The following is a 25,835-nucleotide window of genomic DNA, read 5'->3' as shown; positions in this document are numbered from 1 at the left end:
CATGGAATGCGAACCAGGACACATACGTAGGTGTCCATCACCATTCAGGGGCCACCACACTCCACTAAGGAGACCCACACTGCCATAGAGACACATGCAGTTGCACATTCACAGTACAGAACCACGGGCAGGGGCACTCAAATTGCAGTCACACACCCATGTTGGCTCTGCGTGCGACGGCCCTGGCACTCCCCCACATCACCCACGAATTGAGAGGGTGATGTCAAAGCTACATGTCCAAGCTCCAACCTGCTGCCTGCGGTGACACGTCTGCATCCGATGTACACAGCACAATGTAATGGTATCGGGCCCAGGGCCCTCATGCATACAACAAGACCACAGGGACACACGCAAATATAATGTTGAACTGGCTATGGGCACATGCGCCCGGCCCTTTATTGGCAGGGCCACATGTACAGTGACGCCTGAGCTGGATGTGTGTGTGGGGTGAGAATAAGCCATTCCGCATGGAATGTCTGGTGCTGGCAACCACTTGAACATTAGACACCAGTGCAACGGAAACAGAAAACACATGCATACAAGAGTCAACTGCTGAGCAACATGGAGCCGGAGAAAGTCCAGAGGACAGCCAACATGTAAACAGAAGTGTCCGTGAGTTGCAGTGCACTGGGGATAGGACACTAGAGATGAGCGCACCCATGTGAAGAAAAAGTCTCGGATTGTGTCCCTCCGACAGACACCTGATGTAGATGCAGTGGGGTGTGTCATACCTGCATCATCTTCCCTATCAACGTCTCAGGGCCCCCACACTGTTTGAGGTGACATAGCTGCGCAACCTCTCCACAGCTCAAAACTCAATCAGTAACGGACAATGGCTTGCGGTGCCCTGAGTCACTGGCACCTGGAGTGCTGAGCGGGGTATCATGCCAATGATGGCATTCACGACAGGTCTGAGCAACTCCGTAAGTCTGTCCGGACCACCGTGTCGACTGCGGCGAATGGCTGTTGGAGGTGGTCCTTGCAGTGGTGGCGTGTGCCTCCTGCGGTGATGCCACGTCAGGGCCAGTCAGGACTCGATTTGGTGTGTGAGCCCTGGTGGGACGCAGTTGGGCCCAGAGGCTGCATACAGCGCAGGGCCACAGAGCAATGGCGTTGATGACCCCAAGGCCAACGCTTCAGGGGCCATCCAATATCTCAGAAGAAGGGGTCCCGGACCTGACCAGCACAGAGTTAGTGGCCCCGGATGCACAGCGGCTTGCACAAGCACCCAGCCACGGGGCGGTGACTTGCGGTGCAGTCAGATGGGTCATGCGACCTGAGCTGGTCACCATCAATGTCCGTGGTGTATGTTGTGGAGGGTATGGGGGGACAGTGGAAGGTGTCCTCCAGGGCATGACGCCGAAAGGTTTGATTTTATCCGGAAGCAGCAAACGAAGGAGTGAAATGCGACAGCCTCGTTGCCACCACCAATTAGGTATCAGCTACATGAGGATGAAAACTGCCCCCTAGTCCATAGACTCAGACGCCACCAATGTTCGACCAGAGAGTGTCCATGATTGTCAGGGAACAGACTTAGTGGCACCGGGGCTGAGAGGGGATGCTGTCTGCGATGATGCCGGTACGCTGGTATGAACTCAGCCATTGCAAAATGAAGAGTCTGTGACCTACTGGACCACAGTGTAGGCCGGAGGCAGCGGTGAGCAGTGGCCCACAGCCACGTGTTGTTGGCTGGCGAGGCACAGAGTTAGTGACACAAGGGCAGTTGTCAGTAGTGTTCAATCACCTCCGTAACGATGATTTTGTTCCCTCCGGACTGCAACGCGTCATCCTCTTACGCCTCTCCGTGCGTGCGATGACATGTATTCTGCCTTTTGATTAACCGATGTTCAGTTCCAAATCTGGGACCCACTCATGCACAGCGTAGGCCGAGGGCAGTAGTCCGCATAGGGCCACAGACATGTGTGGTTGTGATGCCATGCACAGACTTGTTGGCACCACATCGAAGTGAGTATAGTGACTTGTCCTATGCCTTAAATGGTGTTCACTGCCATGGTGTAATCAAGACTCAGTTCCAAATGTGTGACCTACCTGACCGTGGTGTAGGCCTGAGGCAGCGGTCAGCACAGGCCATTCACCGAGTGTCGCTGGCGTAGGTTGGATGGCCCCACCGGCCTGTGTAGTTCAGGTTCAGTGGCACCACGTGTTGATACACCTCCGTGTATGTGACCCGGGTTACGTCCAGGCTGAGCCGCATCTTCCTCTTACTCCTCTCCGTGTGATCACTCGTGTGGACTCTGCCATTCGTGATTTGCGCCTAGGTGCTGGATGTGAGACCTACTGGTCCGCAGGGTAGTCCTGGTCCCTCATCCACGTATTGCCGGCTGGCGTTGAACAGGGTTAGCGGCACCATGTGTCGCCGGCTGGCATTGAACAGGGTTAGTGGCATCACGTGTCGCAAGAATCCCCTATTTGGAACTATGCCTCACTGATCGATGGGAGTCTGGTGCTGTTGCCGGTTGCCCGGATTTGGGGTCACTGCCATTCATGACTCAGGACACAGTTTCACACATGGGACCTACTGGGCCGAGGAGTAGGCCTGAGTCGACAGTAGAGTACATCAACGAAAAAGGACTAAAGCGGGCCCGTGGTGTGGAGGCCGTGATGGTCTGAGGAGGCTGTCAAGGTCACGGGACTCGGGCCTGGAGCTTGAGCCGGAACGTGGTGGGCCCTCCTTGACACGTGCCGGTGTTGGCAGGTGATCAGTGAGGCCTGGCTGCGCAGGGGCGGGCCTGACGGTTTTGTGGTCTGGCAGGTGCACAGCGTCGCTGGCAACTCCGCTCTAGAGGACGGCGTCGACCTCGTGGTGGGGTGAGAGGCGCCTCCCTGGCAGGGACGTTGGGCTTTCCGGAAGAGGACCACGCCCAGGGCTACGTGCTACTTATTCACACCCCTACGCTGGTGTGGCGTACGCCGGGCCATCCCACTCCGGTCACACTTAGAGGGGGGACGTAACAGGCAAGATTTCCGCGAGGTCCCCCACTGGCTGTGGTGACATGGTTGCGTCCACTGTCCACTACACTCCATACACCAGAGGTGTATGTCACCATGGATATGGGTGTGTACTGCATACTGCGGTCTGTCCAGAACATCTTCGCCACTCTTGGCATTGTGTACTTTCCCAATCATGGTACTACTGCATCCTTCACACATGCCTGTTTGCCACCTCTCCCCACATTCGGCTGTTGTGTGGCTGAGATGCCATGCCGTTGACGGCTCATTTTCATGGCTTGGCCAGGTAACCATTGTGAGTTGTTCTGTCATGTCTGGTGGGTGGGCATGTTGTTGTGCATGTTGGTTGTGATTTTGTGACATGTGCATTGCCAGAGTTGTGATTTGCATGGTTGTGGAGTTGAGGTGAGTGGGGTGTTCATTTGGAGCTTGCCATGGGGCTGTGCATTTCCCTTGGTGCCATCCTGGGAACGCTGGTTGCTGATGGACTGTCGGAGAATGGAGGAATCATGCATACTGGCTGTGTATTTGAAGGCGACATTGTTGAAGGTTCCACGGTGTTCTGTTGTTGCCAGCACATTGGGGTGGGACGTTTGCTTTCCGTTGCAGTGATTGTGTGCTGTGTCATCAGGGGGCACAGGTGGGACATGTGTGCTGTGAATTGCCTCCAACACGTGTGTGCATCCTGCTATGGCGTATGATCCTTGCTTGGTCTCCAGCGTGACCTGCACATTGTGTTGGACATATGGGGACTGGGGTACCAGGGTGATGGTGATGTCCAGGGCAGGTGTGAGGGACTTGGATGTGGCTGGCAGTGAGACTCCTCCGACTCTGGCGGGTGTTGGTTGGTGGGTGCCAGGGGCCAACAGGTGCAGCCAAGCCAGCAGCTTGGTGTGGGGTGGGATGTTGGCTGTCCGCTATGTTGGTGCTGTAGGCCTGTTGGGTGATGATGGTCGGGATGCGTGGGGTGGTTGTCCCTTTCAGCCTGTGGTGGACGGTGACATTGTCAGAGGTTGGGTCTGTGCGGCTGGTACGCTTCCTGGGGGTCCGCTGTCTTTGTCTGCGCTGCGTCTGTGGTGGTCGGGGGGTGTTCTGGGTGTGGGTTGTGGTCCTGGGGTGGTGTCGGTGGGTGTTGTGGCCCTCTTGGGTGTCTGGGCCGCATGATGGTGGCTCCATGGCATCTGTTGCCCATCTGATGTGGCCCTGGGCTGGTCTCCCTTTTGTGGTGCAGGCTGCTGTCCGACTTTACACCAGGTCAGAGCAGGTGTAGATTTCCTGGTGCTAATGTGCCTTATCGCATGTTTTGTGTTTTTATCGCAGTTCTGTCTGGTCATTGAGAATGTTGAGGTGTGATGTTGTTGCGGCTTTTGGCACGGGAACGCCCACTCTGCATCTTATTAGCGATAGTTGCAGGGGGCCTCTATGGCGTTGTTTTTCACGGCTGTTATTGCGGGTAAACTGGTGCTGTGGGCTGTTTACACCGGCTTGTGAATGAGGAGGTATTTTTATCACGACTTTGGCTGCAATAAAGTGACATTGGTTCAGCGATAGCTCCTTGTGAATATTCCCCCAAGTCTTCTAGAAAATCAGCACAACTAACTATGAGTAGGTTGTGCAAATTCATTTTGGCATATACTAAGCCACACAAAGCTACTTTGCATGTCCTTGCATGGTTTAGTAAATACAAAGTAACGCAGTGCACAGGGCTGCCTTATGTTACTTTGCGTCGGGTAGGCGTTACATGTGTGGAGCATGGCCGTTCCTCTGCATCTACCCTTGTATTTTGATGTAAGCCCAAATTTACAAACCTGGGTTTGCACCAAAATGGAGCACCTACTGGATAGAGGCGTAACAAGGTGAAATATGTTTATTCTGCAGCATAAACATGGAAAGTGGAATACGCCTCTAAGCATTTTTTTGTGCAGGAAGGAATCCTCTCCGGCACAAAAACAAATCTGCCTGTAATGCAGGCCGCCTTGCACCTTGATGAAGGGTGCCTGCGTTGGCGCCAGGCAGCACACAGGGCACTAGCTCTGGGGAGAGCAGAAATGTGCCATATCTTAGTTGATATGAAGCATTTCTGTTCTTCTCCCTTTCACACAACACAGTGCAGCAAGTTGCCTTGCTGTGTTGCATTAAAGAAAAGTAAATCTGCCTCTTGGAACTTAAATACAGGATGAACAAGCTGCGCAAAACTCACAAACTGCCATTAAAACACACTGCACAGAGGGCAATCAATGAAGAGCAGACAAGAGAAAAACAATCATCAGCACACAGCTGGCAAAAAATGAACTCAAAGGAAGGATTTAATGAAATTACATAGGAGGCAATCAATGAATAGTGAACTCAGTTCAATCAATGAGATGCATGCGAGATGCATCCAATGAGCAGCACAAATGATGCAATGAATGAGCTGCACACAGGATACAATGAATGAGCCAAACACAGGACGCAATGAATGAGCCGCAAAAAGTATGCAGTTAATGAGCCGCACACAGGATGCAATGAATGAGCCGCACACAGGATATGATAAATGAGCTGCACATAGGATACAATGAAAGAGCCGCACACAATTTGCAATGACTGAGCCAACTACAGGACACAATGAATGAGCTGCAAAAAGTATGCAATTAATAAGCCAAACACAGGATGCAATGAATGAGCAGCACAAAGAATGCAATGAATGAGCAGCACACAGGATGCAAATAATAAACCCCACACAGGATGCAAGTAATGAACCGCACACAGGATGCAATGAATGAGCCAAAGGATGCAATTAATCAACTGCACACAGCATGCAATTAAAGTACAGCAGATAGAAACAAATCATGAAAAGCATAAGAAAACAATCAAATGACTGCATGCTAAATAAATCAATGAACAAACAACAATTTGGTGACTCATTAATAAATGGCAAAGGGCTAAGATGCTATCATCAAACCAAAAACAGGGCTGTGAGGCAGTTAATGACATCACACAGCACACAAACATTGGGTTGAATCTTACACCTGCACAAAGACGACTAATAGTTTTCCACGCGGAGTCTTGAAACAGTCATAGGCCTGCGAGCAACCGGAAATGGAAGGGAAACATTACAACAATACAGTACAGGCCATGGTAGCCACCAACAAGGACCAGGAGACAAACAATGACTTATTATGTGGCTGGGACCTGCCTTTCAAACAAAATAATGCATAGAGTCTCTGGTCTACCTTTTCTATGCATTTGGTGTGTTCATGTCCTTCGTTCTGTGACACCCTTTGTTTCTAGATCTCGCTTGGATTCACATGTCTGAATTTGTGGTACCCTTGCTTTGATGCCCTTGGACAGTGTCATCTTCCTCAATTTCTGACACTCCTCTCATGCTATAGTACTCTTTACTTGATGCCGTTTGTGGAAGTCACCTCCACCTGTCTACAGCAGCCTTCATTCCAAAGCCTCAGTCCATGATTCTTGTAATTTGATTTCTTCATTGGGACCATTGTCTCAGTTTGCGTTGCTTCTTGTTTGAAGCCTTCATTGCACTTCAAATGCCTCAGTCTGTAGCACACCTTTTTCCAGCCTCTCACTAGCTGCCACACGTCTTCATCCTTCACTGATGCCCTTGCTGTGCTGCATGTCTGTTTGTTGCCTATGTCAATGTAAATGTGCTTGTACTTATATAGCGCACAGCTACCCCGGTTCGGGGTTTCCCGGCGCTGTACTCATACCGCTAGGGAACCCTTCCTGGCTTTTTCCCTGTGAAAATGTCCACTCCTGGGCATCCCCAGGGTGAAGCCAGGCATCCCAGCACTGTTGGGGCCGTTGTGGAGATTAAGCAAGCTATTGCCCAGAGTTGCAGCATCTCTGGTACCATTAGTTATATACACTAAGGGGCATATTTATGTATGTTTTGCTTCACCCTTGTGTCATGCAAGGGGAAGCAAAACATAAGAAGGAATTTATCAAGCCATGCAAGGCCACCTTGCGTGGCCCTGAGTCGCTTGATAAATCCAGAGTAACGCAATGCAGCACAAACGGATGCGTTGGGTAACTCTACCCTGGGAAGGCGTTCCATGGGTGGAGCGTGGTTGTTCCCACACATCCACCCATGGATTCTGACAGCTTCCCAAGCTTACCAACACTGGTAGACCTGGGAATGCTTCAGAACGTTACACAGTCACAGGTGAGGCGTAGCTAGGAGAAATATCTGTATATATAAAGTATAAAGTATTCTCCATCTATGGTGCTACATTGTGCAGCACACATAAAAAGAGGAAAATGCTTAAAGTGTCCCCTCCTGCACAAAAACAATCCTGCTTACAATGCAGGCCCCCTTGCACCATGGTGCAAGGATGTCTGCATTGGCACTACGCAGCACATTGTGCGCCAGCACTGGGAAAAGCCAGGAATGTACTGTATTACGTTAAATACTGCACATTTCTGCCCTTTCCCTGTCACACAGTGCAGCAAGGTGACTTGCTGCGTTGCGTGACATATTGATAAATATGCCGCTAAGGCCCTTCTCCAGCCATACTCATTTATAGACATTTAGCACTTAAGTAACAACATCTGTAATTGCAATTTAGCTGGAACGTTTCTGCATGACTATTAAACTTTTACAGGATTGATCCTCACTTCAATAAGCGTGAAGTCCAATCCAATAAGGGCTTAGGTTTTCTGACAACCACAATCTCATTCCTCCTCAAATCTGCCCCTTATTCCTATTCCTTTTACCCCAGCTCCTCATCAATTAATCCCATCCGCCTACCCCTCATCTCACCAGCATTTAGGAAATGGTACTATTAGCAATGCTTGATTTGTAAAAGAATAAGGGTCTCATTTTGGCAAAGGGCAGTGCAGCAAGACACCTTGGTGCACTGCCCTACACCAAAGTAAAAAGGCAGCAATGCACCGTAGTTAAGCAATATGGTGCATTGCTGTTCTTTCTCCCTGCCCTGGCACCGTTTCAGCAGAGTAGCGCCAATTTAGACACCCACTCTTTAAGAGGCGTTTTTCTCTTTCTATGTGTACCGCAGAAGCCAGCAACCATGGAAAGAAGAAAAAAAGAGGAGAAATAAACATATTTGTCTTTGTTACGCCTCACTTCGAGAGGTGTACAGATTTGGTGCTTCCCCAGGTTTATTTCACTTTGTAAATCTGGGACAGCGTCAAGTTCCATTGGTGTTGCGTGGGAAAACCCACTGTAATGCCCATGGAATGCCTCTCGGGCGCAGAGTAAGACGAAGCAGCTTTTTTTTGCTGCATTGCCTTGCTCATGATTTATGAGGCCACTCAAAGCCAAGCAGGGTGCTTTGCGTGGCTTCATAAATCGAAAAAGACCGAGGCGTCACACATGTACCAGTTTACGTGTTGCAAAAGTGAGGCAGGGCTCTCGTAAATAAGCCCCTAAGTGCCAGGGCCTAACGTTCTGCTAAAAAATGTGCAACCTATCCTACCAAGTGTTAGGGCACCCGATACCAAGGCATCATAGTCTTTATTCCACCTCCTGACTCTTGCATCCACCAACACACACTATCAGCCTCTCACTATTACAGGTTCTTTTTCGTCACTGCTGTCTCCCTTAGTCACTGGTTTTCCATCTTTTCCTCAGGCCTTTCTCTGGATCAAAGTCTGATTTTGAAAAATATGTGTATAAGTGACACTGGGCCCCACTTGCAAGCCCTGGGTCAAATTAAGCACTAACTATTAGGCATCCATCTACCTGAGGTCATCCAGAAGTATTTTACTCAGATCTATGCTGTTTTTGGGCCTGAACTGATGATCTAACTTAATTTACTCACTCGTTCATTCAATAGCATGCAAGATACACTGCAGGTGTAGCATCTGTAATTCTGCCAGCCCGCATGTCTGAAGTAACAAGACCTTTCTGCCATGGTGGCAGGGACAGTGCATCCCATTACATATAATGTGCTGTCCTGAGAGCAGCCGTAAACTCGCAGCTGCCCTGAGGGCAGCACATAAGTGAAAGGTGGGGCAGCTTTTTGAAGCAGCTGTCTAGTCTTTCATGCGGCAAGTGGCACCCAGGCTCTACTTTAAAGGGGGGGACAGAGATCCCCCAGCAGGATGGTGCAGTGAGGGACTGCACCTGCCTGTAGGTGGATATTTATGGGTCCATCTGACGTTCTTTCCACCCTGCCAGTGGGCACGCTGGGCAGGGGGTGCTCTGTCTTAGGGCATGTATGTGTTCGAAATGTGCACACGTGCATATTTCAGGGGTGCAACAGGGGGTCCTTTTGGCACCCTTGAAATTGCATTCTCAATTTGCGATTCTCTAATTGGTAATCGCAAATTGAGAATGTCTTCCCATTCATTCCTATGGGCCTCGTAGCCCATAGGAATGAATGGGAAGGTATTCCTTATTTGCGAATCTCAATTTACGATTCGCAAATAAAGAATATGTAGGATTCGCAATTTTTTTAGCAAATCCTACATACATTGCATTTTGCGATTCTCTAATTGCGATTCGCTAAAAATCGCAATTTGAGAATCGCAAAACTCTTTTGTGATGTTTATGGCCCTTCATTTTTAGAGCTCAATTTAGGGGACCAGGACACAGACACCAATAGATTCTCCTTTGTGTCCTCCGTGCTTCATATTTCAAAGCCTATGCGTGTGCATCTCTGCAGAATTCCTTGGAAAGTGCCCAATGCCACTACTCAGCCTATTTATACAGTCTTAGGGTGAGATAGGAGAAGGGAGCTGCTTTATCACCTTGTGTGTGATGATACGTGCTAACTATAGGGTATGAGTGGTGAGAGAAGGGGTGCTCACCTCCATCACTTTGTGCATAGTAGGGATGGCACAAGAGGAGGGAGAAGTTCCCATGACCTACGCGTGCACAGTGGAGAGTGGTGAGAGGGGGGTTGTGCACTACTCGTCTTGTATGTGCAAAGTAGGACGAGGGAAGACGGAGTACCGGCCTTCATCAGTGAACTGAGGGTAGGGTTTCGGGAGGGGGGCACTCCATGCCTTATTTCTATGTGACGGATTTTTCAACTTTCTCTTCCTCTCTCTTTCCTCATTGTGTCTTTTTCCCTCTCTTGTTCTTGATTAATATCTGATTCAGAAAGATAAATGTAAGTCCCCAAAAATGAGTGCTGGTGGCCCCCACGTGCTCAAAATCAGCACTGGAAAGGAGGGCGATGCCCCCTCCGATTGTCTGCAGAGTGGGGTCTAGAGGAGGGTGTTTTACAGAACACTGACACATGATTTGTGGTTGCCTGTCTCTTTCTTACCTGTAGGCGATGCTGTTGATCTCTTGGTGCATTGCTTGCTGGTCCACATGAGCCCACTGAGCGGTACTCATCAGGAATTCCTTGTTCACACAGTTCCTGAGGTTCTCAGGGATGCGACCTGAAACCAGAGAGCGGTGTTAGCTAAGAGCAAAGACCTCCACGAACCCCCTGGCTGAAATCCAGAGGGTGAGTTGCAGCCACACGTGCAGATGCAGCCCCTAATGAGACCACTGTCTGACAAGCACAGAGTGAGACTTAGATCCAGGAGAACAATGCAGTGAGAACTGGGTCTGAACTGATCCATGTAGTGCCCAGAAAGAGCCATGTCTAAACTTCAGAGGGTGAGACTTTGTGCAAGTAATTTATAAAGGGCCATGTGCAAAATATGCCTCGAATCCTGAGAGTGGCGTGGGTAGAGGGGACTGACACGGGGCTTAGCAAGACCTGTCTGCAATCCAGAGGGTGAGACATAGGGAGAAGTAACCTACAACGTAGATAATGAGGCCCATGTCTCCAATCTAGAGGGTGAGACATGTGCACAAGTCACTAACACATTGTCTAAACAGTGGTTAGCAAGACCCACATAATAAAGCCAGGGCCAGTCATGGGTCAAAATATGTTATCTACCAACTCATTCAAGTCTGATGAATTAATAGGTAGCTGAAAAGTAATATCAATTTTTACTGATGGGGAGTGCTTGGAGATGGGGCTGTAGACGTGCCCCTAGGGTTATGGGAATGTGGGGTGCCCAGGAATATGTAAGTGCTATGGGTTTAATTTAATTGCACGCCTAGTCTGCTTGGGATACTAGTGGAAGCTGGGAGAGTACAAACCTAGCGGTAGATTTACTCACGCTTTCATGGACGCACACTGCAATGCAATTTTGAGCTTCACTCACAGGCTTTATTAAGTATAGTAAATAGGCGCTATGGTTTGCAGTACGTTGCACCACATGTGTGCCTGTGCAAAACTTCAGTGAATCTACCCCCTAACATTTGTGGATAGCCAAGCGTTCGCAGAATGGATAATCAGCCCTGACTGGAGGTAAAATGATACTTCCCAGAATTAGAAGACTCTCCTGTTTAAAGGACGCACAGCATGGGGTACGTTATGCTTTTATACTTTTCAGCAATATTAAATCAGTGAATTCAAGCTGAATCCAGAAAATGCAGCATGACGACCGCCTCACCTCTAGAAGGAAGAGAGTGAGACAGATTATTCTGGCTGGATCCTGGTTTCATTGAACACAAATGAGGCGTGGGGGCTAGTCAAAGCTAAAGGAACGTGGGGGAAGGCTCAGAGTCATATCAGCCAAGTAAAGGTGTAAGTGGCCCCTCTGTACAAGTACAGGGAGAAGGCCTCACCTTGGCAGTCTCTGTGCGAAAACACAAAACGGTCTGGAGACAGAAAAGTAAACAAACAAAAAATGGTGCTTCATCCTTTCGTTTTAGCGCCCACTCGTGGCCGTTCAATAATAACCAGTTGTGATGCAGTGAAACGAATGCTGCTGCCGCAAGAAGCAGAAATAGAAGTGTAAAACTGGTATCAAAGATGGCACGAAGAGGAGGGGTAGATGAGCAACTTACGGGAAAAGAAACAGGAATGGAACAAGCAAAGAACAGGGGGGCTTATTTACAAGCCCCAACCCGTACGTCACTTTTCCCATGTTAAAAATGACGCATAAGTGGTGCATGAGGCTTGTAAATAAGCCCCAGGATGTGGAGCACAAGACTAGAGGCATATTTACAGTAAAGTGGCGAAGCGTGTCGTTAAGCCACAAAGGCTAACGACACGCTTCGTTACTTTTGAAACGCAGGGCTGCAAGATATTTACAAGAATATGGTGCAGCCCGGCGTTTCCCCCTGCGCTGGCGCTAACTTTAGCTGCCTAGTGCCAACGCAGGCACCTTTGCACAATAGCTGCAACATATTTACAAGAATATGGTGCAGCCCTGCGTTTCCCCCTGCGCTGGCGCTAACTTTAGCTGCCTAGTGCCAACGCAGGCACCTTTGCACAATACTGCAAAGATGTCTGTGTTGAGGGGAAGATTGTTTATGTGCAGGAAGGGGTCCATTCCTGCACATAAACAATCTTTAAATGCAGATTTGTAACTTCTATGCGTGCTGCTTAATGCAGCACACATAGAAGTTACAAAACAGCATTTTGTTTTAAATGTTTGTTTATGTGCAGGAAGCGGGACCTTCCTGCACTTAAACAATCATAGGCAATTTGCTGTTTCTATAAGGCAGCACATATGGAAACAGTAAAAACGAAGAGAAATAATGCATTTCTCCTCGTTTCGCCTCTTTAAGACTAGGTTTTCCCTGGTCTTAATTTTGGCGCTGCCTCCTATTTACGCAGCCGTTGTAAATAGGGAGCAGCGTCAAAATCAATGGGTAATCAGGTGGATCGCCCACCGCAACACCCATTGCCCTCCCCTATCACGCTAAATACAGCATGAAAGGGGGCCTTATTTACAAGGCAGCATTAAGCCACGTGAAGAGGCTTGACGCTACCTTGTAAATAAGGCGAGGCCTCTATCGCCATCACAACATCACTGAAGGTGACGTTGTGGTGGCGATAGGGGCTTGTAAATATGCCCCTAGAGGCGGCGACCAGATTCTACAAAACAAGCATTAGCCTTGGTTATTATGCCTGCGCCCTGGCTCTCTGGTAGTTCTAGGCTGAGGCTGAGGCTGTATGCTGGAATCTTTAGCGCTCTCTGCTGGTGGGAAGATAAAAATTACACTTTTGTGTCCTACCTGCTAGTGCTCTTCGGATCTCGGTGGCTGCAGCCTCCCTCATCTCCAGGGATGCCTGCTCGCTGTACCATGCAGTGTGCGGAGTGCAGATCAAATTAGGTGCATCTTTCAGCGGACCTTGGGTGAAACTAAAGATACAAGCGAGATGTAAATGAATACAACTCTGCCCATCAGCAGTGGAACTCCTACATTTAAACATACATTGCCCATACTATCCATATTTTTAATACAAACATTTCTTGGGTCATTAGGGAAGATTTGAGAGGTTGCATGTTAGTTCGCTTTTACAACCCCTTATACATATGGATATGCCATACTTTATCCTGCTGTGTATAAATTGTATCATCAGGGGTTCTCATGCTAGCTGCAACCTACCATCTACAAAGAGTTATTGTTTATAAAATAAACCTCAGCCTATTTAACAGAAATTTTTCTTTGGTCCTTATTGCGAGTTTTTCAGAGTTTTCAGACTCCCAAGCAAACCCCAATTTGCGTAGGAGTCAGAATTCCGAGTTACATGGTATTTACCGCAATTGGTAATCACCAGACGGATTAAATACCTCACCCTTCATTAAACTTTATCATATCAAACCTGCTGCAATTTAAGAATTTAACAAAGAAAACCAGTACTGTATTTACCGAGCCTGAGATTTTGGTGCATTAAGCACTAAAATCCAAGTTTTGATAAATTCCGAACTCCGTGGAATCAGATTTTATTGGGTGTGATAAGTGGCACCTACAATCCGACAAATGTGGATTCAGACCCTTCAACCTTTCATTAAGACCCCTGCTGAAGAGTGTTATTACGGTGGGAGCAGCACCAGCGGGTGCCGAAGGAGCTGTGTTACTTGCTCCATGGAGAGCTAACATAAGAGGTACAGAATGGCTGTACTGAGCGCTACGTTAAAAGCTGTACTTAGAGCTTTGCAAAGAGCTGACCCAGGACCAGCACTGAGAGCTGCACCAAGAACACCCTTAGAAACTGTACTACGCTGATTGGCTGCTGCATTAAGAGCTGGATTAAAAGTGCCGGTTTGAGAGCTGCACCAAGAATTGTACCTTTTTTAACCATTTCATCCTCTCCTCATTAGTTTGGGACTTTTACCTTACCCCAGTGTAATATATAATCAACTCTTTAAAATCCTTAACTCGCTTACCCTTAAACTGGTTAGCCATAAACCCTTACCTTTACACCTTTAACCTCTTACTCCTCTCCTTTAACCCCCAACCATTACCTTTAACCCGAAACCTTAACATTACTCTCTTACCTTTACACCCATAGCCATTTACCCTTGTTCCTTACACTAAACCCCTTACCATCCTACTTATAAAGTCTTTTCCTCTTACTCCCTAACATTTACTCTCCAAAACTCTGTTGCCCTTACTTACTTTCCCTATTAACGGTTACCCTCTTATCGTTCCCCCAAATCCTCTTTGTCCTTTACCTCTTAACCTTCATATCCTCACCCCTTCCAGTAATTCCAATACCTCACCTCTCTTACATTAACTCCTTTACCCTAACCATTATCCTTACTCTTAACCCCTTACCATCAACCGCTTAACTTTACACCAATACCTACTTACACTTACCACCATTTAACAGCTTAACCTTATCTCGTGCCCCTGACTCTTAGACTTAACCCCTTACTTTTAAACCTTTACCCATAAGCCCTTACCATTAACCCCACCCTAAAAAATATTATCCATATAGTTTTACTTATGCATTTTTTCACTGTTTTCACCGTCTTACTTAGATTGAAATGCTAACAATGAAATGGTCTACGATGAAATTGTGGTCCACACGGAAATACTCGCGGCCAAATGAATTGACAATTAAATGGATGCAGACAAATTGCATGTTCCCCTCCCCCCGGCCATCTCTCCTCCACACAGCTTACCAGAAAGGCTCTGATTCATGGACATCAAGGGCCGCCCCTCGGATCCTGCCCTCCTTCAAGGCTTGAGCCAGGGCTTTCTCATCCACAAGCCCCCCGCAGGCAGTATTCACTAGGAACGCTCCTTGCCGCATCTATAGGGGAGGGAGAGAGCACCTTTAGGGCACTGTGGGCTACCGTTCCATGAGGGCGGGTGAAAGAGAGGCAGCAAGCGCGCTGTAGGGCAGCCATAATTCGGGTGTAGTGGGGCCCTCCCACCCCAGGATCCCTGTGCCACTGCACCTGGTGCACCATGACTTGTAAATGGATACATACAGCCCACTGCGTGCCCAATATAATCTGCTATCAATGTGTAAAAACAGTGGGGCAGATTTATGTTTCCTGGCGCATCCCTGCAAATCAGCAAGGATGCGCCAGGAATGATGCGTCACGCAAGTTTACCCTTGCGCCACACATGATGCGCCGCATTTACAATGCGGCGCATCGTGGCGCAGGAATAAACAGATGCGTGACGCATCCGATGGCGTAAGGTTGGCGCAGTGCTTCAGTTGCGTCGCAAGCGCGACGCAACTCCAGCACTGTTCCAACCTACCCTATCCCTAACATGGTGCGTCAAGCCTTACGCCTGCTTCAAGCAGGCGCAGGGTTTTGGCGCATCAGCGTTGGGAAAGTGACTCAGTCAAATCTTATAGATTTGACTGAGTCATGGGCAGTCATCCTAAGTGTATCTCCAGACTTCGGACACAGCCTAGAGGGACTGTGTGTGTTTAAGAGCCAAACAAATAGTGATATATATTGTTTAAGGTCCAGCCGTGATATTATGCTGCCTGATATAAATCGATGGATAACAATGCCCATTACACTGTATGAAGAAGGACAACTATTATTGAAGTAAATAATACCGGACACGTAGTGAAATTCAATGTGGGGTTTATTCTTGAACAAGGATTCCCAACCGCCGTGTCCACCTCCCTCAGCCAAACACCATGAACGTTCCAAGGTGCACTCCCAGGGGTTCTAAGGAGGAACCAACGTTCCAAGAACACAGGGAGGACGGAGCATACCATAGGACATGGGTAGGATGGTAAATAGGGAAATACACAGTGAAGGAAGATTATAACAATTTCCTTGACACAAGAGGCACATTTTAGTTCCAGTCTAGGCCATAATATATATTTATGTGATTGGACTTGCAATTTTATAATTTTTTTATTATTTCTGTCAGCACCATGCGACAACTTTTTATGAACTGTTTATTGTAACAATCTGTTTTTCAGCACTTTTGCTTTCTGGAGGTCACGTTCTATCTTGAGTGGCATCGCATTGCTAAGCTGCAGTACAAATGTCACACACCGCTGTCAGCATTTGGACTTAGTCAGTAGAGGTTTCTAAAGCGGACACTACTTGTAAAGAATGCGCCAAAGCCACAAAAAGTACATTGGAAAACTTTAATGACTTCTACCAAATGCCAGCCAGCAACAGCAATTGCGAACAGCAGTTAGCATGGTGGAATTGTGCTTGGTACTGGAAGATGGGTACTGTGGTACCTTGTTGACATAGCAGTGGCACCTGATCTCCCCCCCCTCCCCCCAGATCTCACAAATTCAGACCACACCAATTTCACCTTCAAGGTAAAATTGAGGTCGCAGTTTTTTAGGCAATTTCCAAGTAACAAGCGATCCTTTAAACATCATTTCCTTCTTTATTCAACAAGCCTGTGCTCTCCTTACCGTAGACACAAACACTGTGCCCTACATTCAGTATTTGCCAGTCTGCCCAGGTGACCTGTCACCTTCGATGTGACCATTCCCTTACATTCTGGGCAAGCGTCAGCTTCCAGCCCAGCCCAGCCAGCTGACCCTTCACTTCCAGTGTAACCATACCTTTCCTACCGGGAAAATGTCTGCTTAGCCCAGCCTGATGACCTTTCACTTCTGGTGTTACCATACCTTTTCTTTTCGGGGCAACCATCTGCTTCCAGCCCGCCTGGTGACCTTTCACTTCTGGTGTTACCATACCTTTTCTTTTCTTTTCAGGGCAACCATCTGCTTCCAGCCCGCCTGGTGACCTTTCACTTTCGGTGTAGCCGCCCCTTCTTCTTCCGGGCAAGCATCTGCTTCCAGCTCAGCACGGTAACTTTTTACTTCCAGCGTAACCATACTTTTTCCTTTCCGGGCAAGCATCTGCTCCCAGTCTGCCAGTGCACCATTCACTTCCAGTTTAACTATTCATTTCATTCAGGGAAAGCATTCCCTTCCAGACCAAGACTGGATTCGTATCTTGGGTGAAAGTCTTCCCAGTTCCTTGCTAGGTGACCCAGTCAATGGTCCACTGACTCCTGCTGGGCAACAGGCCCATACTCTGCATTTGATTGTTTCATTCTGTTTCAACCCTTAAGGCCATTGCGGAAGCCTGCCAGTATCCCTTGGGTCCTGATTGTCACTGGCTTCCAGCCTGCTCCCCTCTCGCAACGAACCCAGCAGGACCCCCCTGTAAGTCTTCTATGCCTCTGCGACAGATATTCCCAGGTGTACCCAATCCCCACAACTCACCTTCTCTGAGGGCGGGTCTCCTCTGATGAATCCCAAGAGAAAAGAGGGCCCCTTGCCAAGCACCTTCCGTTAAATACCCTCCATCCCCAAGGCCTAGTTCCTCAAGGTAAGGTTACGGCTGGGGTGGACGCAGAGTTTCACAGCACTTCCTGACATTCTCCTATCCCTCCCATCACCACTACCCAGTCTGGGCTCCACTAAGGCCCATGGTCCAGCCATATCCCTACCCCTTCGAGGCGACCCAAGGGGCATATCTTTTGGACAAACACTTAGTTTTACATTTTAGTACCTTTGTGTTAAATATCCACTTAAACTATGTATACATTTGTATTACATTCCAATAAAGCTTAATTAAACTAAAAAAAAATATATATGTAGTAATGTTTTGTATTTCCATTTCTCTCCAGTACAGGACTGATGTCAATAGGTTGTTATGTGGTTGCTTTCCACATTCCAAGTTGCACTGCATTTTGTTTTCCAAAGTTTATTTGCAGAAAACAGAGACGGTGTTCAGAGACATTATATCTACCATTACACTATGAAGAGCATTTTTCTAGCTAAAAGTTTCCCTGTTTTTACTTCACCAAAATAATGGAATGGAGGTGTACAAAACTATGTATCTCTCCCTTGTTGCCTTCTCAACTTAATGACTTCTAACTTACTTGAGGTCAGGATCCTACCACACAGGAGGCAAATTCACCAACATGTAACACAATGCAGCACAGAAATCAAACCTGCTGTGCTGCACTGTGTCAAAGGGAGAGAGCAGACCGCCACGATATCTATTAGAAATGGCACTGTTTCTTTCTTCCCCTGTACAGGCGCACTTTTGGGTACCTTGAGCCATGCACTACTGCACAAGTGTGCGTGTATTATGTCTACCATAGGTTTTGTACTGGACGAGTACCCTTCCAGTACAAAATACTATGCTCAGGCATAGTTTAATACTTTACCCAGTTCATATGTGTGCTGAATAGTACAGCACACATTCATAGTTGGAAACGTTTGGAGAAAATAAAGTCTCCAAAGTTATGTCTGCCTCTAGGAGGCGCAATTTCTTGAAGCAAATCCCTGTCTACCAATATTAGTAGAAAGGGATTCGCATCAAAATCCATGGGTGGTTGAATGGGAACGCCCATGTTCCACCCATGGTATGTCCCCTTAATGAAAAGTAATGTGAAGTAGCACGTACCTCTACTTTGCGTTAATTTAGGGCTATTTTACAGCAAAATAGCTCGACTTCTAATGGGCATTAGCAGAAAAAAATATTTATCTGCTCTATCAGGCTGTTAAAGGTCTTGTTTATGACTTGTGCTTTCAATAGTTGAATATATTGAAACAGCACAGACCTCTCTAGACACAACACTTGGTTTGCAGAAACTGTCCCCCCACCCACTCACTCCCCACAGACACACAAAACTCATACTGTCACTCGCTGACTCACTGATTCACTTGTTCACTCATTCAGCCATTCACATGTTATAAAGCTCTGTGCTTCTTTTACAAAGACCCCATTAATACCCCTCTCCAATACAGACATGCTACCCCCACTCAGACTCATCCACTATCTCCAGCAGCAGGAGATCCTGACATCTAAAAGCAAGATGGTCAGGTGCCGTGCACTGTATCCTTCCATGCGTTTTGAAAACGTCCAAATGCTAGAGTGACCAGACGTCTCGGATTTGCCAGGACGGTCCAGTTTTTTCACCAGCTGTCCCAGCAGATTTCAGGAAATGTAGCTCATGTCCCGGTTTTTAAAGAGGGTCGACTGAAAACGGCGGGAGGTGCTTTTTCATGTTTTACAAAGCAGAGATAGTTAGCAGTTGTTTCAAGAAAGCAATTTAATTAACAGGAAAGTTACTGGGTTTAAAAATTGCATTTTATGTATGTTCTTACTGCCTGTTCTGGAATTATTTGCTGAGGAGAGCTGTCATTCTGTGCGCTCACTTGAAGTAAAATTGTAGTCCTTTTTTTTGTGAAATGTCCCGGTTTTTGGCTTTAAATTCTTGACACCATACCAAATGCAAACCCATGCTCTAGTTGGGACATGAGCACAGGGGCACCTCTTTTGCAGCCATGTATCCATCCTAGGGTGACCCTTACACTGACAGCCTAGTTCAGGTTATTTTAAACTAGATGCATGTCAGGGCATGAGCTCAGCATCCTGAGAAGCAGTCCTCTTTGAATCCCGTAGTACAGCCCTCTAAGAAGCCAGAAAACCGAGGGAAGTGAAGGAGAGTCTACTTATCTGACCATGGTTTTCCTCCCACTATCTCCTTCAGCTTGTGCGCCCTAATATCTTTCAAACTGCACTTATTATTTACCTTTCTGAAGCATATCATGCTAGGCAGACCCACTGATAGCTCCACGAGCACATTAATAAAACAATTGTCCTGTGAGACTCATTTATGGTGGGAACCTCATGTGTTTATTGGAGAGAACCCTGAATTGTTTAAACTTATGTATCAAAACACCGAACTGTTCGGGAACCAATTCCCTGTGCAGTGAAACCAATCCATCTCATTGTATTGAATTCCCTCTCGACACAGGAATGCGATACTGTGCGACGGATTAGTTCCACCGTAGAGGGGCCACTCAGTTAGGGCAAGATTATGACTTTGGAAGTCCTGGAGCGGACCAGCGCCGCGCTCGAGGACCACCAAAGTCAATGCCTGCCTGCCAGATTACGAGTTTCCTCGTTGTCTGGCAGGCGGACGGCGCGGCAGTCCCATTGCACGGCCTATTCAAAATACGCTGCAATGGAAGTACCTAAGGCCATTTCTGCACGGTATGGACTGTGTAGTACATACCGTGCAGGAAAAGGGGTGAATGCTGATAAGGGGGGGCACATACTGCATGCATCCCCATCTATACATGAAGTTTGGAGTATGCTTATTCAGCATACCCATGAGCACGAAAATGGTGCACAGCTCACTATACATACACTGAATGGGTGGGCGTGCACATTTAGCCAGGCACATAGGCTCTTGTTGGAGTTAATACACAAATTGTGTCTTTTCTTATTACAGGTCGGATGAACCAAGATTGAATGCCCTCATTTAGGATAAGTATATCCACGAGGCATTAAAGGTGTAACAGTTTTCTATCCCACTACTTATAAACTTGATTTTACATTGGATCCAGGGAGGGAATAATTTCTCTGTGGTTTTCCCTCATGAAAGCCGTGGACCCCTAGGGGCCGTTCACTGGCTGAAACACGTTGCCAATGTTGGTAGGATCTTAGGACCATTGTATCCTTGGGACATCCTATCATTTGTTTTAATATCCTGCCAGTACTCCATATTAAAGGGATACCTGGAGTACCTGGAGGATTTGTAATCTCTAGCCCCCCTGGCCTTTTTCTCTAAAGTGCTTCCTGGAATACGGTTGAGCCCACCCTGGCCTTTAGGAGCCAGGGTGAACCCGATGATGAAGCATGACACTACTAGAGTGTGTGAGGGTTACCATACAAAAAGGAATTGCTCCCATGCATAAAAGTAACATCTGAAGAGACTTCCTGACTAGAGAACTGTGCCTTGTTGATATTTCTATTGGGGGGATACTTTTTTGACTTGTTAAACTGTCATAAGTGCCAGTGTTGACAAGTGCAAATGCCGAGTAGCGGAAACCACCGGCTCAAATTAAGCACTGGGGCTCACTACAAGTGTATGGCAATATCATTTAAAACTATTCACAGGGTACCACCCTCATACCTTTCAGTTAATCACATCATGCTCCATTACCTACCTGAGTGTCGCAATCCAGAACTTATTGAATGTACACCACAGCCACACTGCAGCCTCTAGGTTTCACTCCTTCGAACTGATTGGACCCTGTCAATGAAATGTCATTCCTAGACCTCTGTAAGGCCCTTTTATCCCAGATTTCAAATGCACCTTAAATCACACCTCATATTTCTAAGGGGAAGACCCTACATAAACATTTCTGTCTGCCATCCCTTATTGCCTCTTTTCATCCCACGATTTTTGAAATATTAATTTACCTTCCTACTTCAATATGTATACTCTGAAAATATGAGCTAAACCTGTTTCTGTTGCATTGTTGTTTCTAAGTCTCCACCACTGTCAATCAAGCCTCACCACCTTACCCTTAATGTTACACCAATTACTGTTTGCAGCACTACTGCTAGAAGGGCTTTTTAAAGAAAAAATACAAATATTATTGTACATGACAATCATTTCTAAAATCGGAGTAAATACTTGCCTAAGTTCCATGCCAACAACAATACATTCACAAATGCTGCCTCTGCCATGGTGCATTTGTGTCACACAGTTTTTCTACAAAAGGTATTTGTCTGTGAACTCCATGAAAATGACGACAATGTGAACTTGATTAGATTTTTTATAAAGTTAACGTAAGTTAAACAACACAAGACAACTGAAAATAAACGAGTAAGCAAGAAAATCTGACAGAGACAAAAAATGGTCTTGTTACAGACATAAATCGATTAGATAGCACGACAGGTCATCAAATGCATCTATTAGCTACAGTCATTTACTCCTTTCAAAGGGACAACAACCTTCTCTCCATGGTGTCAGGATGATGCCGTTGGTAGCACATTCTGCACCTTAGAACCCTGATATCATCAAGCACCGTCATCAGCAAGCATCATACATAGGCAAAATCTTGCGACACTTCCCCACTTACCTCCGCTCGCTCCTTGTGGCAAGTCTTGCCGCAACGGCTTCCAGAATCTTTAGGGTGGGAGGTGTACCGCAACAGTGACACAGATGTGTCCATTCTGTCATTCCAAAATGTGAGGTCGCAAGCCAACCTTTAATTGTAAGTGCACATGTAGAGTTCCACAGCAAAGCAACCCTCCTTTTTGCAATAAGGAGCGCAATAAGTGCATGGATTTGTTTTGCATTAGGCATGTGACCCAGCCACAAGCAGTAGGAACGGAAACATAGCAAGGAGGAGGTTGATCATTTCTTTCAGCCCCAAAAATATATACGTGAGTCCAGTATTTTGTAATGTTGGGACAATGCCAAGCCAAGTGTCTAAAGTCTACTTCCCGCACACCTATAGCATCGTCCCCCTATAAGCCCTAATTTTGTAAGAGCAGTAGGCGTATAATATATCTAGCAAAGAACCAAGAAGTACAAAAAACCAGAGCTTAGAGTTCAATAATAATGCTTTTGGTCTGCCAGCAGCAAAAAAAACCCCTCTGTGATATTCTCACTAATCCCAAGATCCCATAGTCTACGGTAGGTGAGGAGTGGTGGTATTGCTCAACTTGCTAGAATCTCCGTATATCAGGAAAACCCACCTACCCCCCTTGCTTGCATTATTCGGGAGAGGATGTTTAGTGGCCCAGGATCACTGGGTTACCAGACTGGGTCTGTTTTGAAAATATGGAGTAGCTTGAAAGATAGTAATAGGTCCAGGCTAGATATTTCACCGCTGTTTTGGAAGTCTTGCATGGTTTTAAATGCAGTACAACTGACCCAGGTGCAGGATTCCAGGCTCCTCTAACGGGGCCACAGCTTTCAGTTTGGATGTAACCTGAATCAAAGGATTGCATTTAATAGGAATAAAGGGGGAGCAGACTGTGTCAAGACCATATCTCTTCACCATCCCATGCCATTACCATACAGTGCAGTCTACCGGGTTCAAGTGACACGTGGGTCTGGTGTGCCTGCCCAACAGCCTAGTGGCTAATGGGGCTGGGCTGAGATCTCTTTCTTCCTCTGTATGTGGGGTATTCCTGTGATGTCCACACGCCAATATGTTATGTGTTGCACCTGGCAACCGAGTAATAAAGGTCAATATCAGGTACAGACAACTCCCCTTTTCATACATCAGTGTCAGTGTCTCTTTAGCCCACTCTAGGTTGCTTACCTGCCCAAATCAGGCACGTGAGTACAGATCTGAACTGCCCAAGATGCGCTGCCGGAAATGTAGCCGGAATATTGCAGAAGAGATGCTGTCGCTGAGGCAGGACTAGCAATTTAATAAGTGCTACTCTGCCAGTAAAGAAGAGTGACAAGGTAAAGTGCCTGTATATCTGCTCCTGTAGTTAAGTGTACAAGACCCCATAATTCTCCCTGACCACAGTATCCAGATCTCTATGAAGTTTGATTCCTAAAGACTGCGCTGAGCCCCCCTCCCCCCTCCATACAGGAGGATAACCTGTGGGCATGACATTGATCGGGCCAGAGGAACAGTTTAGGCTTATCCCTATGTATACAGATGCAGGACACCCCCCTGACCAGAAGGATCTCCCTAATGAGTGGGGATATGTTAATGTCAGGGCAGTGAACATATCATCTATATACTTCTCTCTCCCTGATGAGGTGGAGGAGCAACTTATCAGAGTGAAGACAGGCCCCACCGAGAGAACATGGCATCTGGGGCCAGCAGCAAACGGGGCGTCTGCCTGCGGCAGATATGTCTATCATCGTTGGATAATAAAACCAAGGATTTTACTCTTTCCCATGCATTCTCACTTATCAGGGTGGTGTTATTTGACGTGTTGTATCACCTGCGCAGGATCTGCAAAGATTCTTATCGATCCGTTCAGAGACATTTGTGTTCTGGTTGGATAGAGCACTGCATATTAATCTTGGTTTCCCATTAACAACTTCTTAACTGAGAGAAAAGAACGCCTAGTCCGTTGGGTGTTCTGGAAAAAAGGTGATGTTCATGACTTTATATTTGAGGTCACCATTTTCTCTGGCTTTGCGTAACACATCACCTCTCTATAGTTTAGTAGACAAGATATAATGGGTCGGTGACTCACCCCTGCTGGCGGTCTGGGGACCAGGATCCTGTGAGCCTTCTCAACCATGAGAAAATCAGAGAAAGTTTCCCTATTGAGGGGATCTGGAAGCAATGTCTCAACAAAAAGGCCGAGATGTTTAATGCAGTAGATTACGACACTCCTCAATTTTCTCCAATGCCATCTAAATGCGCTTCTCCAGATAAGTGAGCCTTTATCCTATGTGAACATCAGACACCCTGCAATCTGCCATATCTAAGTGGCTTGCTTGTCCATGCTGTCCTTCAGGTGATCCATCCGGATGGACATATTATCAATCTTGTCATCTATGGCAACCACCTTGCTATTCATCTTGAGCAGAAGCTGCCTCAGGCTGCCATCTGCAGATGCCGTCTAAGAGGAAGGGCGGCATGAGTATTCAATCTGTGGTTTTTGTTGCCTCGCGGTGGAGGGCCTTTTGGTGTTGATAAGCAGTTTGGTCTGCTTTGTGTCAGCCTTTCCCATATTGGCACAGCAAAGGGCCTCTAAAGTGATCTCCCAGCGTTCTAAGGATATAAAATTTGCAGCAACGGAGGTAACCCATATGGGCCTATAGTATTAACATTAGGTGGACAGCGACAGCCTTAAGTTTGTCGCTAGAAATCCTGTGATCATCAAAAGACATGCCACCGCAGCCCCGAGATAAACAGTATTCATGGAGTTGGCCCAAGGCACTGGTAGCAGTATAATTTCTCGCAATTGCCTGTAGTCACATACAGTATCCAAGCGGCCAAACGTTATGCAACTTATTTGCTGAAGGCCGGCATCCCTTTCGCTGCTGGCCCCAGCTGCCATGTTGTCTCAGTGGGGCCTGTCTTCGGTCTGATAATTTGCTCCTCCACTTCACCAGGGAGAGGGAGGTGTCATGGCCCATGTTCCCAGCAGGCCACTGCCAACGCCCGTAGCATCCCTCTTCCACATGTCAGCTTGGGCAGCTGACACACTGACACAGAAGTGAAAATGCAGACAGACCTCAGGTTCACCAGCAGCCCCTGTCAATGGCAGGCCTCTGAGGGGCAGCGCAGACACAGCCCATTTAGTTAAGTGACTCGCCCGCCCCCAGAAAAGAATATCCACTAAGATTCCAACCCTGGGGCTTGTGTCAGGCAGCCTCAGTGAAGACACCAGGACCCATAAAGTGTCTCTCACTGGTGAGACCCAAAGCATCACAGAGCTCCACTTCAGGTGGCCATGCTGATTGGCGCTGACCATGCCACCCCCTCGGGCAATTTTTAAAATTCTAAAATGGTCTGTTCTTGGTGTGGCTAACGTCTGACTGAGCTACCAAGGTTTATCACCGAACTCTGGAATGTGTCAGCAACTATAAAATGTATTATAATGTTTACGAATTCTTTGGGCTAAGATGGACTGCACTGTTATGTCTCTCATCAGATGACTGACAAATGCTGCAGTGAGTTGTTGCTGACTTTAAATCACCTTATGCCCCACACAATGAATGCCCAGTGCAATGGCATGGTATCATATTAAGATAAAGTTAATAGACTAATTACTGCCTGTCTGTGCCCACCTAAGAACTGCACCAGTCAATATCATTCTCAGAGCACCATGGCCTTTCACTACACCAAGGGCGACAAGCGCCAAGTACAACACTCAACTGTGATTGGTTTTGTTCAGCA

At 47.2% G+C, this 25,835-nt stretch overlaps 1 protein-coding gene across 2 annotated transcripts in view; it reads right to left on the bottom strand.

The window, feature by feature from the left end:
* CTBP2 (C-terminal binding protein 2) overlaps window positions 1–25,835 on the bottom strand; it is a 150,276-nt gene that overhangs the window by 10,940 nt on the left and 113,501 nt on the right. For both annotated transcript variants that reach the window (XM_085601469.1, XM_085601479.1), the window contains exons 6-8: window positions 14,869–14,999; window positions 12,971–13,098; window positions 10,209–10,326 (exon numbers count right to left, since the gene is read on the bottom strand). In XM_085601469.1, the coding sequence (XP_085457595.1) occupies window positions 10,209–10,326; window positions 12,971–13,098; window positions 14,869–14,999 (377 nt within the window). The remainder of the gene's footprint in view (window positions 1–10,208; window positions 10,327–12,970; window positions 13,099–14,868; window positions 15,000–25,835) is intronic.

Source organism: Triturus cristatus, chromosome 1_2 (genome assembly GCF_964204655.1).
Source record: "Triturus cristatus chromosome 1_2, aTriCri1.1, whole genome shotgun sequence".
Classification (NCBI taxonomy): Eukaryota; Metazoa; Chordata; class Amphibia; order Caudata; family Salamandridae; genus Triturus; species Triturus cristatus.
The sequence above is the reverse complement of the archived record's forward strand: the minus strand, read 5'-3'. Positions and strand labels throughout refer to the sequence as shown.